The sequence below is a fragment of the Myiozetetes cayanensis genome, unplaced genomic scaffold (genome assembly GCF_022539395.1).
Source record: "Myiozetetes cayanensis isolate MyiCay16 unplaced genomic scaffold, myiCay2020 scf4, whole genome shotgun sequence".
NCBI lineage: Eukaryota > Metazoa > Chordata > Aves > Passeriformes > Tyrannidae > Myiozetetes > Myiozetetes cayanensis.
In genome coordinates, this window is record NW_026087631.1 from 17,037,888 (window position 1) to 17,056,250 (window position 18,363).

Sequence of the window (18,363 nt, forward strand, 5' to 3'; positions counted from 1 at the left end):
TAGTACAGTTAGGTAAAAATGGAGCCTAATAAATTTTACTGCATCCCCTTCAAAAATTATAAACTTTTTTACCATCTATTAGCAAGACTGCTCCTGATCCTTTGTCGAGAATATCAGCAACAGTTGAAACTGAAGTTAATTCCCCTGTAAGAGAAGAACACCAGACACACACTGTAGGTTTTACTTCAGGAATAAAGCCTCACAGATTCCTCTTTACACTTCCTTACTAGCTATCTTACTTACTGACTTACTTACCAATCCTTATCATTATCATCATCATCATATTCATAGTAATCACAATCATCACAATTATAATACCAGTGTCTGGGTATCTTTGCAAATCTCTGTTTGCAGATGTGAAGGGGTTTTGTGTAGGGGTTTTTTTGCCTGTTTTTCTTTTTTATAAGTTTGGGGGGTTTTTGGAACAGAATTTTGCTGTAGTTCATGTATTTGGAGCTAAACACAAATCACATTTCAGATTCAAACTCCAAAAATAGCTCCATTCACTTAAGGATTGTCCCCAGCTTTCAAAAGGGTTAAGACAACTACATTCTACAGAAGACAAGCTCAGCTCAGAGCCTGGCCCTGGGTTTTCATGAAGTTTGTCACTGAGGAGGTTATTGCTCTAGAGACACACATACCCAACATCTGTTTATAAATCAGCCTATGGAATGAAAAAATAAAAAGCTTTATGAAGTCCTGGTAGTAATTATCAGACTTCTTTGAAGTTAATGTAACTTTCACACATCTCTTTTTTTGTTTCAACAAGAAATTCTGCCATTAATTTGTGACTTTTATTTTGTGACATTTCATTCTTTTTCTTCTACACACTTGAAAACTTAGTTTTTAAAAGCTATTGGCAAAGAAATCCAGACACATGCGTACACATCTTGAATGAGCCTAAAGAGCATTTCTCAGGTGCTGTAACCTGGGAAAACATAGCTGTCTGTGAAAAGAGTTCGCTACTGCAGTAACTAATACCTTAAGAATTTTGAGAGGAAGAAAAGTAATTGTTTTTTAGCCTCCTTGTTTAGATGTCAATTTGTTCTTTACATATGTAATTTAAATCTTACCCTCTTACAAGCACACAGATGCAATCAGTGTTAAAGAATTTTTAGGTAAACAGCCCAGAAGTTTTATGCTACAATCTTACTGAAAGAATGAAAAGTATCGAATTATATGAATGAATAACACAGGCATGTAGTATATTTGCTTATTATATGAAAGATTAAGCATACTTCACTAACTATACTATAGAAAAACAACACATGGTCCCAAAGACACAGTTTCAGAAATCCTTCAATTATACAACAGCTTGCCTCCCTTCTCCCAAACTCCTTGTAAAAAGAATATGCAATAATCCAGTCTGAATCAGAGCTTCCCTGTTACCATTTACAATATGGCTAGAGGAGCTGTTGTCACAGGGAAAAAAAAATCTGCAACACAAAAGGACTGACCTGAGGTTGGTAATGGTTTATACAGCTCCAGATATTGCTCACCGTGCAGCATCTACGTAAAGAAAGACAGGGCTCTAACATCAATCAATATACTGGTGTCTCCCTCAAGTCAATAAACAGTTATTTTATAAAATATTCAGAGCAAAGAAATTTAAAAACAAAACAAAACAAAACAAAAAAACCAAAACTTTTCCTCCTTGTTTTTTCTAACTTCATCCCGAAGTATTTTCAAAGAAAGTTTTAAACTTCTGTGGTTTAAAAAAAGCATAGTGAACACAAACTAAAATTTAATATAAAATGGAGTATTCGTAATATCTTAAGAAGACACCTGTTATTCAAGTGAGGTAAATGAATCATTTCTTAGGATGAAAGAATACAAAACACTGTATTTTTATTTCTAGAACAAAAGGAGCATAGTAACATTACAAAAATAGTACTTAAAGTCACTTTCTATCTAGTTATATGACACACAAACAATATTAGCTACTTAACTCTTCCATACCTTTGCAAGATCAATATTTAGTCCTGGAAGAGAAGGAACACCATCAAACATTGAAGACTGAGCAGGAATTACTCCAAAGCTAGGTAAACAGCAGAACTCTTCACTTCCTTCGAAGAGAAATTTTAGGTGATCGGGATCCTTAGTTGACATTCCCACACCAAGGGCATACAGAATAGGCTCTAAGTGAGTGTATTTATACACGTTGGTAGCCAATTTACGGCCAACAATGCTTGCCTGGAAATTAAAAGCATAAAACAAAAATTTTAAATAGTTGATATTGAACTTGAATGCTTTCTGTAACTCTCATATCAAACAAACTTCCTCTTTGAACAATTTCTTTATAATCCATGTAAACATAAAGTATGACTATTAAATACACCGTAAAATACTAACGTATTTGTTACAATACAAGTAACCCAAATGTATGCCATTATGCCTCACTGAAAGCAACTTACTTCAACAGTAAGTAGTATAACTTCATACAACTGTACTCCCAGCAGTGCATAAGATCCTTTTTCAAACAAGCCACAAATTAAATAATTAACGCCATAATAAGATTGAAACGAGGAAAAAGTACCTACAGACAAGGAGGTACTTCAAAATGGCACTGCCAGTGTCCAAGCCCTGTCCCTTTTTGCAACAGTATCATAATTAAAGAGGCTTAACAGAACTTAAAAGCACTTAGATTCTGCATTATCCAGTCTGTGCAGCCGTTAAGTCTTCCAATCATCAATAAGAAAAATAAAGACTGAAACCTGGTGATGTTTCTTATTCTAATTCCTCACTTTACAGTTTAAAACCCACTTTCCTTTTTGCCAACAGCAAGTGAGAGGAGAAGCTGATCAGCAACACAAGTCTCTCTGCTCAAGGTTTTCACCCAGCTTTGAATGCATGTGGTAGACAGATGTACTTACCGTGTCAACCGATGAAGATGCCACTGATCCAGAGCTCGTGGAATTCATAGAAACATTCCCTTGAGACTCTATCTGACTTAGAGCATCACTTAACACACTTATGGACTCTAGAGAAAGGAATTGAAAAAAATTCACTTAAAAATATCCATAAATGAGACACTTCAGTTAGACACACAACAAACACACCAGGAAGTGAGATACAGCCTGATATTTCTCAATTAATTTTTAAACACAATAAATACACATCTGCAAATTGAGCATAATGTTGCATTTTACAAATATCTCAAAAAAGTCGAGGAGAAGTGATATCTACACCAGTTCCATCAGTTCTGCACTCACCAGTCAACCATGACACCTATCTGAAGGTGTTAAGGAGAAGATAAAGAGCACTATATGTTTCAAACATCTGAGAAGCAAACATCTGAAAATTACAACTACTTTTCTTATCTTGAAAATTATTTCCTGTACAAGTAGCAGGTCTAATCTCCCAGCTGTTACCCTCTTTCCTGAATCAGATAGATAGATAGACAGACAGACGGATTATCACATAAGTCTGAGACCTGAACAGTGACAAGATTACAAGTGAGATGATGCATGGCTGAACTTGGCTATGGTAAAGGTAGGACATCAAGAACAGCTTCTTCCTTGAAGCTTAATATGGCTAAAATCAATATTAAACACTAGAAAGAATAAAACAAAAGTTGACAAGAACATGCACAGAAAAAAAAAAATGTGTTTATATCAGAGGAGTGCAAAATCATTATTGAACTACCTTAACCTGGAGTCACTCCCCTCCACTTCAAAACCCCTGCGCCTATACTGATCTACAGTGCTGCCTGGACTAACACTGTGTTGTTCTGTCACACAGCACTACCCTAAAGAGGGTAGTGCAAGGTAACTGAAGGACCTCTCATAGAATTCTGATTTCCTGAACTATTCTCTTGCTTACCAGTGTCACCAGAATCATTATGTTTTATCTGTGGCCTGTATCTTGTGAAGAAAAAGGAACATCTAAGAAACAAACATACAGTGTCACTTCTCCTGACAAAGACAAGCTTCCTCTTTGGATACAAGCTCTGCCACAATATGACACAAGGTTATAACATTTACATAATGCGAAAATGTGCAAAATGAGATTTGTGATTTTTAAGAACCCTTTAAAAGGCAATCTCTTTAATCCCTTTATTCATTCATTAAATGAATAAAAGGAAAGCAATACCTGAGCTGCTGGTAGAAGTAACTTTTTCTGCATGAACCAAGTGAAGGTTTCATATTGCTTTAAAATCTTCACAGGAAAATACACGTCTGATCTCCAAGTAAACCCAAACGTTTCCTCAACTTAGCACGTTCACAACCTATTTCTATGCAGGAACTAATGATCAATCTAAGTGGTGAAATCCAAAGATTAACAACATGCAAAAAGTGTATGTTATTCTTTATGTTTCAAGGTGGATTTCACCCTGTGATATCAAAGCTACTTTCAAGATGCTGCTCCTTTGGGTTGCCTCAAAATATTTAAGCAAATTATTAGAATATCATCAAACTGAAGGCAGCAAAGCTGGTTTTGTTGGGGTTTTTTCAATAAGGAAAGGGAAAAAAATACTCATTTCTTTTATTTCCTCTCCCTGAATTACTATGTAACATAACTTTTCCAGTTAAGAACTCCAGTGCTGACATATTCCTTTCATCTTCCAGGCATTGGCAGAGCAGAATGCAACTGAGTCAACATATTAATTTGTTTCAGTCTTCACTGCACTCCTGCTGCCTGGTATAAGAAACTGGACTAATATGGTGTTAGATATTTTAGCAATATTTTAGCAGATATGAATCTTTCATGCAGGGCTACACTTCAAAGAAACAGTAAATTAGATTACTGCACTAAGAGGTACAAAGGTTATGATCAAATACATTGTTGTAAGTCAACAATGTAATGTGAGACTATCAAAAAAGAAAGATAAAACTTTAAAAATCACTGGTAAGTGAGGTTTGGACACCGATAAGGATGTCTTTATTTTATATTATTTTGAGTACTGCAAGTAAAAGATGAAGAGGGAAGCACAGAGTGGGATATGAGTGTTTAGCCAAGTAAACACACAGGATGTCTGAAATTAACGTTTCAGCAATGACAATTTGTACTTTGTAATACTCCACACGCTGAGGAAGGTTCTTTTTAAGATCCAATAAATATATAATTATACCAAGGGGTATAATTTTGGCAGAAACAAACCTAGTAGGAAATCTTTTAATTAACATAATTATTTTAGTATTGGTATAGGGGTATTTTTTACATTGTTATACTGCGACTGAACTCTAAAACCTTAAATGTCAACCACCACAGAATGATCTGCTCTAATGCAGCAAATGATTAGAAGACTGCAGGAAAAGATTAACCTGGAGAGCAAAGGTTGAAAATAATCACAACAAAGGCTGTCCTGTTCCAAAAGTATTCCTCTCACTTTCCAGCTAGGGAACATTGTATATGAACCACATCCCTTAACAAAGGAGGAAACAGCATCAGTGTTTAAACCCTTTCTAAACATATATGAAGAAAGCTGATATTGAAGCTATTCCTCTTATGGAAATTTTTTCTTCTTATATACATAAAGTATACACACATATACACACACCTTCTATGTGTTCTACATTAACCTGCTCTATTCCATAAAAAAGTTTTTGAAATGTGCCAGAAGTCAGCCAGTGAGAATACTCAAGGTGGTTTCTGTACATCAATAGCTTTTAAGAGAATTAAAAATGCACATGAATCCCAGAGCTGATTACAGACCTCTAAAATATTAAGATTTAGCTGAAACTGGCTCACATCTTCACCATTGAGGAGAAAAATCGAGACAGAGTAACAGACACAATGAATTCAGTTTTCCTACATTCAGTTTTCCTACAATGAAACAAGTAAACATACTAACTGGTGCAATAAGACAACAGGACAATAGGACAAGAGGGTACAGGCTTAAGTTCTGCCAGGGGAGGTTTAGGTTGGCTATTAGAAAGAAGTTCTTTACAGAGAGAGTGCTCAGGCATTGGAATGGCCTGCCCAGAGAGGTGGTGGATTCACCGTCCCTGGAGGTTTTTAAGACGAGGCTGGATATGGCACTGAGTGCCATGATCTAGAAATCACAGTGGGGTTGGATCAAGGGTTGGACTTGATGATCTCAGAAGTCTCTTCCAACCCAGTTAATTCTATGAATAAATACTGTGGAATGCTGCATACAGCATACAATCTGCAGGACACGGATGGTTGTCTTCTGCCTACATCACAACATGGTCTGATTCCTTTTCCACAAGAGAAAGAATCAGACAATGACACGAGAGCAGCTAGTACACAGTGGAGGCAAGAAGAAAACACATCACCATTCAGTGCAATCTGCAACTGTGACCTTCTGCACTGTGCACCACATATTGAGAAACCTCTGTATCACACTTAATTTGTTTTTTCTAATTGCTCTTTTGTTTTTGGCTTTTTTGTTTTATTAGACATAATGTTTAGTACATCAATACTCTTCACAGCATCAAATCACTTAAATTAATGAAATCTTCAAGAGGAGTTTTAACTTGTAGAGAACATGTATAAACTCACATACATTTGGAACCAGTACATCTGTAAGTCAAAAATCAGTAAGGTGACCTACAACTACTGTATGGATGGTTACACTCCACTGACAACACGTGAGGGAAAGAACAAAGTGTCTTCTATTCTAGGTTTAGTTTAGGCATCTAAAAACATATCCCTAAAGTTTTAGCAAAATGTCCTAATGGATTTCAGAACCAACAGCTTAAACATCTACTGTGTAGCTAAGTATCTCTGAAATTCAACTGACATTGTACATAAGGATGCCTCTTTCCCTCCTACCCCACACTCTTAAATGCTGGCAAGGAATAAGGAGAGTAAACAAAGTACTGAAAGAGAAAATCATCTTGGTCACCAGCCAAGGGGGTGATGTGACCCAGGAACACAAGGCACAGCAAGAACTTCTTTGCTGTGATGTATCACATGACTTAACCAGAGAGCTTTTTGGTAGAGAAACGTTCACAAAATACCAAGATTCCAGGACCAAAAGTAAAACACAATCTCTCTACTACACTGTTACTGCCTGTGCATAGCTGCAATCAAATAAAACACTATCATTAGTCTGACTGTAATACAGTCAGATTTTGTTTCTCTCTTAAAAAAAGATAAAATTATGTCTTAATTCTATAGGCAAGAACACAAACGACTCTATAGAAGGATCTGACCACACTGAAACAGTAAATATTGTTACATATTTACAAAAGAATTCACTGGTTCTGTAGATTCTGAAGTAAAGTTTCAGCAAATGTTTGAAAGAAAAGTATTCTCTTCTAAGCTTTGCTTACCCAAACTATCCACACAGAATCAAAGAATAGTTTGGGTTGAAAGGGACCTTTGAAGGTCAGCTAGTCCAACTCCCCTACAACTCCCCTGAGCAGCGACATCTTCAAGTAAATCATGTTTCTCAGCACCCTGTCCAACTAGACCTTGAATGTTTCCAGAGACAGGGCATCCAACACCTCACTGGACAACTTGTGTAAGTGTTTCACCACCCTCACTGTAAAAAACTCTTTCTTACAACAAAGGTAAATCAATCCTCTTCTAGTTAAAAGCATCACCCCTTGTCCTATCTCAACAGGTCCTGCTAAAAAGTTTGTCCCTCCTCTCTTATAGGCTCCCTTTAAGTACTGGAAAGCTGCAATAAGGTCTCCCCAGAACGTTCTCTTTTCCAGGTTGAACAACCCCAAGTATCAAAGAGTGCTTTACCTTGGATGGTTCTGGGCTTGCTGGCGTTTTCAAAGTCACACACCTTCTCCCATTTATCTCTCACTGCTTCAGGGGTCATTGGCTGATTCTTTCCTCTGACAATAGCACCCAAAGATCGCTCCCAGCGCACTAATGGGAAACATGAGCCAGAGAGTTCAGTAACAAACAAAGAAACTTTTCAGTTCTTAGGTAACTTTCATCTAGGTCCCTACTTTCAAGATTCTGCAACAAGGAAAAGGTTCTAAGTACTCCGATGTAACTCACCAGTTACTTCAAGTTGGACTAAAAGGGTTCACTGCTTTTAACTAGCATTTAGAAAGGGAATAGCATTGGTTTTAAACTTCATTGAAGCCACAAGAAATTGACTGCCCTCCAAAAATATTACATCAATTTTAGGACTCTGCCTAGTGAAAAGATGTAGTTAGTATGTATCTCCAGACTTTCTCTTCTGACAGAATTTTGACTACTAATGCTTAGGAATCTCCTGAAAGCCATGGAAAACTATAGGGAAAATGTGAAAACCACTTGCTATCTATGACAGAATAGTAATACCAGTAGCCTGCATCTCCAAATGGTCTTTGAAGTTTTATTTCAGTCTTTAACCTGAGAGAAACTGGTAAGGTCAATGTGAAGTTAGTTCTCTAAGGATACAGACTTCCTGGATTACAACTAATACTTAACCTGTCATGTTGGTTTTGCTTTTAATTAGCAACAGACAATGAATAAGACCATAATGATACCTCATTAACAACACAGTTTCATTTCAATAACTTCAACAACAGCCGCTGTAATGATAAAAAGTGGTACTTTCTTTTGATCAGAGAGATTTCCAGCTGTATTGAAACTCAACTCCTTGTGGAGGGCAGAGAGATATTTATGCTGCTGTCCTGCTTCTTTTAAGCTGCTTGCTACACTTCTTGGAAAAGCTATTCCAGTGCGAGCAGAACATTTACAGTTAGTTAGAAATGTACAAAATGGTTATCAAGCAGGTAAATAAAATGTTTTAAAAGAAGGAGGAATGCCTTCTTCAATTAATGGCCCTATTTCCAATCCACTAGTAATATTCATGTAGGCTAAGAAGTTAAACCTTTAGTAATGCTGGTATAAGGTTCAACGCACTTAGGAAAGAAGTTCAGACATTTCACACTATTTTCTCTTCTCTTAAGTCCTCAGTATTGTGAGTTTTCTTTACATTCATATTTAAGTTAGTTACTGGAGTTACTCAAGGAAAATGCAGTTAGCATAGCTACTGATTATTAAGAAGACTAATTGTCTCAACATGTTTAGAAGTATAAATAAAGGCAGAAGGCAACTAAAAAGCTCTTTACCAGCATTTGCTACTTTTATATCATGAAAAACTGAAGTTATCAAGAAAAGGCAGCAAGGTATACCAAAAACAGACATTCTTCTTGACTTCAAATTACATCTGGGATCCAAGAGCTAATGTTACTTAGGCAGATTTTCAGTCACTATCAGTCAGCTCAAAACCATAACAATGCATACACCTAAGTTACCAATTTCCTCCACGTAAAGTTAAAATTGTGATTTCTACTTAAAATAAGCAGTTTCCTCAGAACCTCAGTCATTTGTTAATCTTCTCGCCCTGAAAAAAAAAGTCTTGAGCAAAAGTTAACTGCTCAGAAGATCTGCATATTTTTAATATCAATTCAAAAAGCAAGATCAATTCTGCAACATAAAGTACTTACATTTTCCAATCCATCCAGCTCCCACCTGCCAAGAAAAAATAAAATCATTACCTTTGCACATGCCACAAAGAAAAGCTTTGGTAGTATAGGGAAACAAAACTATTTTCCAGAACAAATTCAAATATAATAAAAATTTCTGAACTACTGCTGGTTGCATCTAACAATTCCGTTAAGCACCAGGATGTCATCAACATAAAACTCTAAGTACAAGGTAACAGCTTCCATCCTACTTATGAACAAGCAGTCTGATGACAATATCTATAATGAATGTCATAATTAAGTCATTCATCCTGAAATTCTGCAAGCTATTTTCTGTATTTGAATGATTTAGAAAACAAATATCATTTGAAGTAGTTTCTTTGGTATCTTTTCAACCTTAAAAGAGTATAACAAGAATTGTAGCAGTCAAATTGGTGGTATTTTGAGCACATACCAGAATTTGACAAGGCTGTTGTACTGCCTCAAGTACTTGTCAAATACTACACAACATGGTCAACATTTCTTCCAAAAAGCTTAAGACTGAATAGGCTAAAAAAACTACCAATTTGGGGGAAAGGGATACAGGGAGGGAAAGAGAGGCAAGAAAGGGAAAATAAAAAAATTACCTCAAACAGACTGCCATTCTCTGCACAGCTCTCATGGCAAAGCCAAACAACCAAGGGAGCAACATACTCTGGTTTGAAAGCATCGACCAGATCTAGAGCAGATTAAAAGGTGGAATTATAATATACAAAGAAAGTAGACAAAAAAAAAAAACTCTACATGTTCACCAAATTATTATTACTTTAACACCTTCTGATGAACAGCAACATGTTCATCATTTAACCAGAATTTAACCAACAGTCATGAAAAGAAAGGACAAACTAAATGAAACTTTGAACATCCATTAAATACGAACAACTCGTGTATATGCTGCCACACCCCATGACACTGCTTCTCAGGCAGACATGAAAGTCTTTTTAAATGTTGGGAACACCATTACATGCAGACTGCAAAGCCAGAGATCGTCCTAAATTTCCATCTGACAGGTAGCCTGAAACAAGGGCAAGCCAGCTAGACATAATCCTGATGGAGATGTATCTGAGTAATTTCCCTTTTAGTCTGCTAATCAGTTAGAAAGGTAAGGCATTATGAAAATAATTGCAGCTGCTGAATGTTCAAGAAACATCTCATCTGGAAATGCTGATTTTTCCAAACAGGACATAGGGAATATCAGCCCTGCTAAATTTATATAGCAATTGTATTTTGGGATTTCTACTGGTATCTAACACAATAGAAAACTATCTCAAAACCGAGACATTGTCATGGAGCAGAGTAATTATTTCCTTGGCTTTGAAATCTGCCTATCAGGGAAAAGGAGGGTAGGAGGGAAATGAAATAGGCTAATCTAGAAGACTATCTGAAAGCAATTTCCTTTTATTGCCCCTTTTTTTCCAAATTATTTTTCTTTTTTTCTGGTCACTTGCCAACATAATTAGTCAGGTTATTTATCCTAAATTTACACTTTACACACAGTTGTCTCCTGAAATGTTCCTTACACAGACTTTCCAATGCAGTGCTCTGTTAAAACCTGTTCAAACATTCAAAGATTAGTAACTGTGCAATAAAGAAAAATTAGGCAACTCAGTTCACTATCGTCTCCTGCTGATCATGAAATGATTAAGTACACACATGACATGTTGTGCAAAAACTCAGTATTTTGCAATCAGGCAATATTGTAGCGAGTGTAGACACCTTATGCACAGACCTAATTGCACATATGATGAAACAAACAAGCCTTTCCACTACGGTAGGAGGATCTTGGAAGAGATTGTAATTAAAGAGCCTTGCCACATGAAATTGCTTTTGTAAAACAGAAATCTTGCTTCTTATCTTGTGGCAGAAAATAAGAATTCCTCACAACAGGCTAAGCAAGTAAGTTGACAGTTCAGAGACAAAAAGACAGTGGGAACAATGAATCACCATACTGTGAAGTGTGAACAATTTGCATTTTCTGAGAGATAAGAACATTTGCTGTGCTTTAATTCACTGAAAAATATCAGCACAGGTAGACCTTAAATGATTCACCTTGTGGCATGACAGTCTGGGTCAGCCTGGATCCAGCAGTCGGAGCAATTGTGTTGCAGTGGATGTTGTATTTCCGGCCTTCAACTGCAATTGTGTTTGAAAGACCCAAAAGGCCAAGCTTTGCAGCACTGTAATTTGCCTGACCAAAGTTTCCATATATTCCAGCAGCTGAGGATGTCATAATTATTCTTAGGGGAGAGGAGAGGAAAAAAAAACTAAATTATTTCTACAACTCATTCAATTTTACACAACAGCATTTTCCAGCTCTAGGATTACAGCCTCCATATTCCACAAAACAAATGCATGTAAGTAAAAAAACATTATTGTTTGGTTTGCCAACAAACAGGTAACTATTTCATGTCTGATGGATAGCAAATATCCGACAAATCCTGAAGCACAGTCGGAATAGCAGAAAACAAACAAGATCATGAGCTTTTATGAGTTATACTGCAAAAAAAGAAAAGACATTACTTGACAATAGGGTAAAGGATAAAGAAAAGTAATTTCATTTTACTTAGGTCACAGGATGAGATAGCACCTCACACAGTTTTCAACACGTGGGTATGGTAAGATTAATAAAATTACACTGGCACTTTGACAAGGAAAAACAACAAAACTGAAATAAAGTAAGAAGATCTGATTTCATTGCACTCTTTGCAATAGCAATAATTTGTACCAAGACAGACTAAGAACACTCCCATAACTTCTCAGACAAGTACATTTGTCCAGAAGGCTAAAATTAACCAACCAAAAAACCCCATGAAAACCCAACCACAAATAAAAAGAACCCATGACCTACAAGCAGAACTCTACGTACAAATCATTTGAGTAAAAAGAAGCAGGATCAGAATCCCATGGATTTGAAATAACATACAAGTAACAAACACTTCTAACCAGTCTCCATGAAAAGAAATGGTACTTTCACAGTTCTACAGCTCCTGTCTTGAATACTCAGAAAAATACATTTAAATACATGGAAAAAAACCCTTCAAACATTTGGCTGGGGAGGTGGAGAGGGAGGGATCAGAACTGAACAGGCTTAACATTTTAACTGGTTTTACTTCATCCCTGGGACAGTGAAAGAAAAGGATGCAAAACTCCTTCACTGTCATGCATCAGTCTGTTATTCCCTAATGGAAAAGCAAAACAGAAAACAAATTTTTACCTGCCAAATTTCTGGTTTTTCATGTGATTCCATGCAGCTCGAGTGACCAGGAAAGAACCCCTCAAGTGAATTCTATGAATTATATCTAGGAACAAATTAAATGTCAGTTTAATAACTCCAGGGTTTTTTCTTGTGACTTGAAATGAACTATGTTTCTTCTTTATGACAAAAAATGCACTCTCTTCACACTCTGACACTGGTAATAAAAGACTGGTGTGCTCTTTTTTTTGGTTTTTATTTTAAAATTCCTGCAAATTAGAATTAGACGAAGACTGACAGCAGACAGACCGTCTTTGCAAAAGTCTTCTCCACTGGCCTATCAACACTATCAATATCATCTCACTGAAGGTTTCACCTTTTCTTCTGTCCCTTGGCACATCAGAATGCTTTCCTCTCTAGTTAGTTCTGGGTCTTTTAAGCCTGTACAGTATTCAGCCACTCAGTGCTGGTGCTGGGAATGTGTTCTGCTCACAGAAACTGTTGTGTATAATTCACATGGCTTTTTTGTACTCCACTCAGCAACTAGGAGTGGTAAGTAAAGCCTTTCTTCCCCTCTGGAACTAGATATACCTACTATGCGTTTCAGCACAGATCTGTTTTGCAAGTTGAACACCAGCAGCTTACCACTAAGCTTTCAGGGCAAAAGGTAAGTCTTCCCTGACTTCTTTCTTGCTCCAAAAGGATGAACATAGCTTTCATCTTTCACACAGAAAGCAATTTTAAAGTCATTTTAAAATCAACTCACCCCAGTCTTCATCACTTATCCGAACAAATGAACGGTCTCTTAGGATCCTAAAAGGCAACATTAGGAAAACAAAACAAACAGAAGATGAATAGTTGTTTAAACAAAAGTGACAGTCCACACTTAAACAGGGTAAAACCCTCAGGTATACTCACCCAGCATTGTTTATAACAATATCTGGGGAAAAAAAAAGGAAACTAAGTGAATGCACTTATAAAGTTCAAGCTTGTTTCTACTTTTCTCCCACTTATAAAAATGTATCCAGACAAGAACACTGCATATATGCATCATATTACTATTCTATGGCTCCTTGTCTCTAATAGTGAATCCTACCACTGGACAATAATTAAGACACAACACTTCAGGATAGTTAAGTCTCAGCCTGCCAGTGGGACACAGTCTAACAGAAGGTATAGTTGTGAAGTGCCAGCTACCTGGGAATCCAATACCAGCAGGATGCAGCTATCCTGTACAGTTTGAAGCTTGCTTTGAGTTCAGAGTGCTCTTGATTGTGCAGTCTGTGCCACCACCTTTGCTGCAGTAAGCCCAAATGATAACCAGAGGAACCATAGAGCCACAAAGCCAATAAAGCAACCTGGATCACAACAATTTTTTTGTCAAATATTTAATTAGATTCCTGTTGGGTTTGATTATGTGTACTTTAAGCCATTTACCCCTGAATTAAAATCACAACTAAATAGTGGCAGTCACACGGTAAAAGCAAACATTAATTGTTAGATAAAATATCTCAAGCTTTTTTTTTTCATTTCTGTCAAAGTATTTTGACTTCACATAAGTATGAGAGCTTCCAAAGCATGACAGTTCCTTATGCTAATTTTATGTAGCTAGTTATAACACTTGATGGACTCTGTGCTTTGAGACAGAAACTGTTAACCATTACTGAAGATCCAAAATTCTGAAGGGCAGGAAAACAAGTATATATTCAGCTTTAAACTTCTGCTAAAAACACACACACATACACAAAATCAGAAAAGGTGTTCATTCCGATTAAAAGTTGAAAGCCCCTTAATTAGATTTCACTGACCAAGGGCATCAAGAGTTGGTGAGTGTTATTGCTGTCATCCTGTGTTTCATACACTTGTTGCCAATTGCACTGTTTATAATGTCTTTGCCCTGCAAACAAGTTTCAATATGAATTAAGCAATTGTACCTATCCTCCCAAAAGCTTCAAGGGCTGTCTTCACAAGCTTTTCACCATCTTCCACCGAATCTGTAAGAAAAAGGCACAAATTTTCAAATGAAATGAACTGGATATACTGCACTTCCAAGATATTAACAACTAATTCCATGGAGCTAAGAAAAATCAATTGTGTACAACTCCAATACAACCTAAATTCAGACTCAAATTCAACCACTATTTGCATGTAAGACAGTAAGTCTAAATGGCACAATATTTGCCATTGCAAGAAAAACATGAAGCAAAGCAAGCAAGAATAATCCATCCTAATCCACATCATATTACACCTATTTAATTTATGTTACTGGCAAGCTAGCAGTAATGCTTTACTAAGCAGTGTCAATTTTTCATTAAAGCATTATACTTATCTAGGAAAATAACATACCATAATTGGGTACTGCTCTCCCTCCTTTTGCTCTGATTTCGTTGACAACTTTGTCAGCAGCTGAGGAGCTCTTGCCATATCCCTTGAAATCACCTCCAAGATCATTCACTATGCAAGACAAAGAAATTAATTTTTCATTGTTAAAACTCAGGACTTCATGCTCTGACCTTACCTCATTATCATGCTCAAAGTTATAAAGAGCATTAGAAAGCCTGCTGCATCTGGATATTACTGAAAATCTCAGATGACTAGAGAAGAACAGCAGGACACATGATTATTTTTTTTTAAAACTAGTGTAACATATATTACCCCTTTTTTTTTTTTTTAATAACATGGGAAGCAGAACCTTTTTTTACCCCCCCCGCCCTCCACCACACATTCAACTTGCCTGCGAAGCCCAGGCTACCTGTGTAATTGTGTTGTAGTTCAGAGATTAGTATCTAGAATACATACCAATCACAGGTGCTTTATTCTGGTCTTTTGTCACACTGCTCTAACTAGTGCATGAATTGTAAGCAAAACTGAGAAGACTTTGTTCCTGTTTAATAGAGTAGCTAAATTGTTACTAGTCAGCTTCACTATAGAAGAGATCAAGAAGTCTGAACAAAGCGAGAATTGCCCTCTCTGGAGCTTCAGATCCTACTCCTGTGGGATAAGAGGTCCACCTGACACACAGAGATGCTTTGTTTCCAGGTTGTTCTCAGTACTGGGGCACACATCATTAATGGTGGTAGTTGTAATGTACCCTCACCACTCGTCGCTGCACTGCTGCTATAATTGCACTTCCCACTGATTCACAGAATTCACCAAGGGAACAAAACACTTCCCAAAACCCCAAACATTATATTTGAACAAAAGATTTCAAAAAATAGGTAAGTAGTATGTTTAAATGGGTGCAAAACGAAATTGTAAGAAAGCCAAAACTGACTGAATTTACATGCAATAATGGTATTTTGCTAGACAGTCTTTCAGTATGGTAAACTCCAGCTTTGTGCCTTCTAACTTCTTAGAAGTCCTCAAGAAGCCAGACACAGTGAAATCCAGAAAATATGCAAGATATTCTTGCTAATTTTGATAATAAACAGCAATTGCAAGTCTGATGTATCATCACAAAATTAAATAAACCCATTTTTTTGTCTTTTTCTTTTAAACTCTCCATGTAAGCAGGAATACAGCTTGCAGGACACATAACAAAATCATTGTCTATTACCCAGACAAAGAAAGTCTCGTCTGAAATTCTGTACTCATCTTTCTCTGTAGACAAGAGAAACATAGAAATACTGCAGAAAATTCATATGAGTAAATGAAAATGTCAAAGCCCAGAAGAAGTGAGCATGTTTTACAACATGAAAACAACAACAACAACAAAAAAAAAACCCAACCAATTAACAACAAACCAAATCCAAAACACACCTAGCTTGAAGAAGGAAGAATTAAGGCAGAACATCACGCTATGCTCAACTACAATAACAGACTGATGGAAAAAAGAAGGGAGACAGAATCTCCCAGCTAAATAGATCAGTATCTAACAGTTCAAACATGCAGGTAGCACAATTCAGGTGAGGTATTAAGGAAAATTTCCAAGTGCAGTGAAGCTTTAGGATAGGCAACACAGGCAGGCTGCTCAGTCTGCAATATAGTAAGCCTTTAACATGATATTAAAGCAAAGTGAGTCAGGAACTGCACTAGAGTTTATAATTTTTCCTGGGAAATAAGAGTGGACAATTTTTAGGTAAACATTTACACAAAACATTCAGTCTTGTTAAGACACTAAAACCTAAGACAAAGCTTATATGTGTTTACCTTTCACTTCAGTAGCAGTTTGTTGACAAAAACTTAATTAAATACTTTGAAAAATTTTCAGAGGCAGCAAAGTACCTTCGGCTGAGCACAGGCACCAACAGAGCTAAAGCAAAAATGAGTATGAAAGAAAGAACTGAGCTATTCTAGGCTTTGAAATAGACCAGTAACAGTATTTTAAGCTTAAGCTTTCCATCACGTAATTTCCAGTTGAAAACATCCAGTAGAAAAGAGCTGGAGACTGTAGCAGTTGTGACAGAGCTTGGTTATAGTCTGACCCTCAGAGAAGAAGAACTCTAAGGCTATGAGTGTGTCACTAGTAGAGCAGCAGAAGCAAATCTGAAGCGTGAAACAGCTGGTGCTGAGGACCTGACATCTACAGTTCATGTTTTTTGCAAAACAATCCAGCTCATTTCTTGCTGTAGTCTGGTGTCACAAATCTAACATACATGTGGAACACTGCAGATGTGCTGCTAAGTAGCATCTTCCAGTCTGGTTTTTAAAAGAACTCCACTCATGCAACCCAATATCATTGCACAATGCAAACAAAAATATAAATAAGACACATCAGGGGAGATGCTTCAAAAGCATTACTCTAAACTAAACTAAAACAGCAACACAGAAGAACTCTGATAGACTGGAAGAAACCACAGGTCTAGGAATAATGTAGGTTGCAAAACAAAAGCAAGGTATCCCTTCTTCCCTCTTTCAACTTCTTCTGATGAGAGGCATGAAAGAGACAAAGCACGACAAAAAAAGGTGGTAGCAGGCAGTCATTGGGTGATGAGAAAAGGAGTTTTTCCACCTGGGTTGCTCTTGTCAGTTTAACCTCACCAACAGCAAGTCGCTCAGAGAGAGATGTGGGATTGGGTAGAAAAGCTGCTCTCTCCCAGGGTATTTGATCACTGTTCTTAGAACACATCTTCATTTCCAGAATATGGAACTTGTTTAAAGACACATGGCATGAGTTTCGCATCTGCTTGTGTATAAAAAAAATCACATTTACACAAGTAGCTTCTCAACTCCATGAAGTCAAAATCATAAGAGAACAAGAGAGACAAATACAAGCATTTAGAGGTAACTGAAAAGCAACGGTAAGAAGAGGTGAAGTGCGGTACAGTTTCCAAAAGGAAACAAGAAGTTGCCCTTACAGTCAATTCTTAACTTACTGATATAGCTATTATGCAATAAGGTCAAGAGATACAGGATTATTAGCTATGGCAAGGCAATACAACACATTTTCTTTCAGATCCTCCTGGAAAGTCAGAACACCACTAGCTACACAGAGTCAATCAAAACATTTGGGCTGCTTTAGTGACATAATTTTTGTTAAATGAGAACTCAAGGTGAAGGACTCATTTCTCCAGTAAATAAGACAAGTATCAAAGATGGCAACTGCCAGAAACAAAAACTACCTAGATTTTTTCAAAGTTGTCTATGCACATATATTGATATATACACATATATGATATTAAATCAATGAAGTAGAATCAAACAATTTTTAGGAAATTTTGTAAAACGAATTGCAATTTTCATTAGAAAACTAAACACCAGTCAGCAAGTCCTTGTCCATAATTTCTTTAAACATTTAACCTTGAACTTATCAACAATACCTGCACAAATTCATTCACAGGTAGC

The 18,363-nt window shown here is 36.7% G+C and overlaps 1 protein-coding gene across 1 annotated transcript in view; it reads right to left on the reverse strand.

Annotated features, from left to right (window-relative positions):
• Positions 1-18,363, reverse strand: part of HSD17B4 (hydroxysteroid 17-beta dehydrogenase 4) — a 55,996-nt gene that overhangs the window by 33,844 nt on the left and 3,789 nt on the right. The window contains exons 3-15 of the mRNA XM_050329038.1: positions 14,926-15,033; positions 14,514-14,573; positions 13,498-13,519; positions 13,346-13,392; positions 12,601-12,685; positions 11,436-11,623; positions 9,974-10,065; positions 9,369-9,393; positions 7,663-7,791; positions 2,874-2,980; positions 1,960-2,193; positions 1,458-1,509; positions 73-144 (exon numbers count right to left, since the gene is read on the reverse strand). Of these exons, the coding sequence (XP_050184995.1) occupies positions 73-144; positions 1,458-1,509; positions 1,960-2,193; positions 2,874-2,980; positions 7,663-7,791; positions 9,369-9,393; positions 9,974-10,065; positions 11,436-11,623; positions 12,601-12,685; positions 13,346-13,392; positions 13,498-13,519; positions 14,514-14,573; positions 14,926-15,033 (1,221 nt within the window). The remainder of the gene's footprint in view (positions 1-72; positions 145-1,457; positions 1,510-1,959; positions 2,194-2,873; positions 2,981-7,662; positions 7,792-9,368; positions 9,394-9,973; positions 10,066-11,435; positions 11,624-12,600; positions 12,686-13,345; positions 13,393-13,497; positions 13,520-14,513; positions 14,574-14,925; positions 15,034-18,363) is intronic.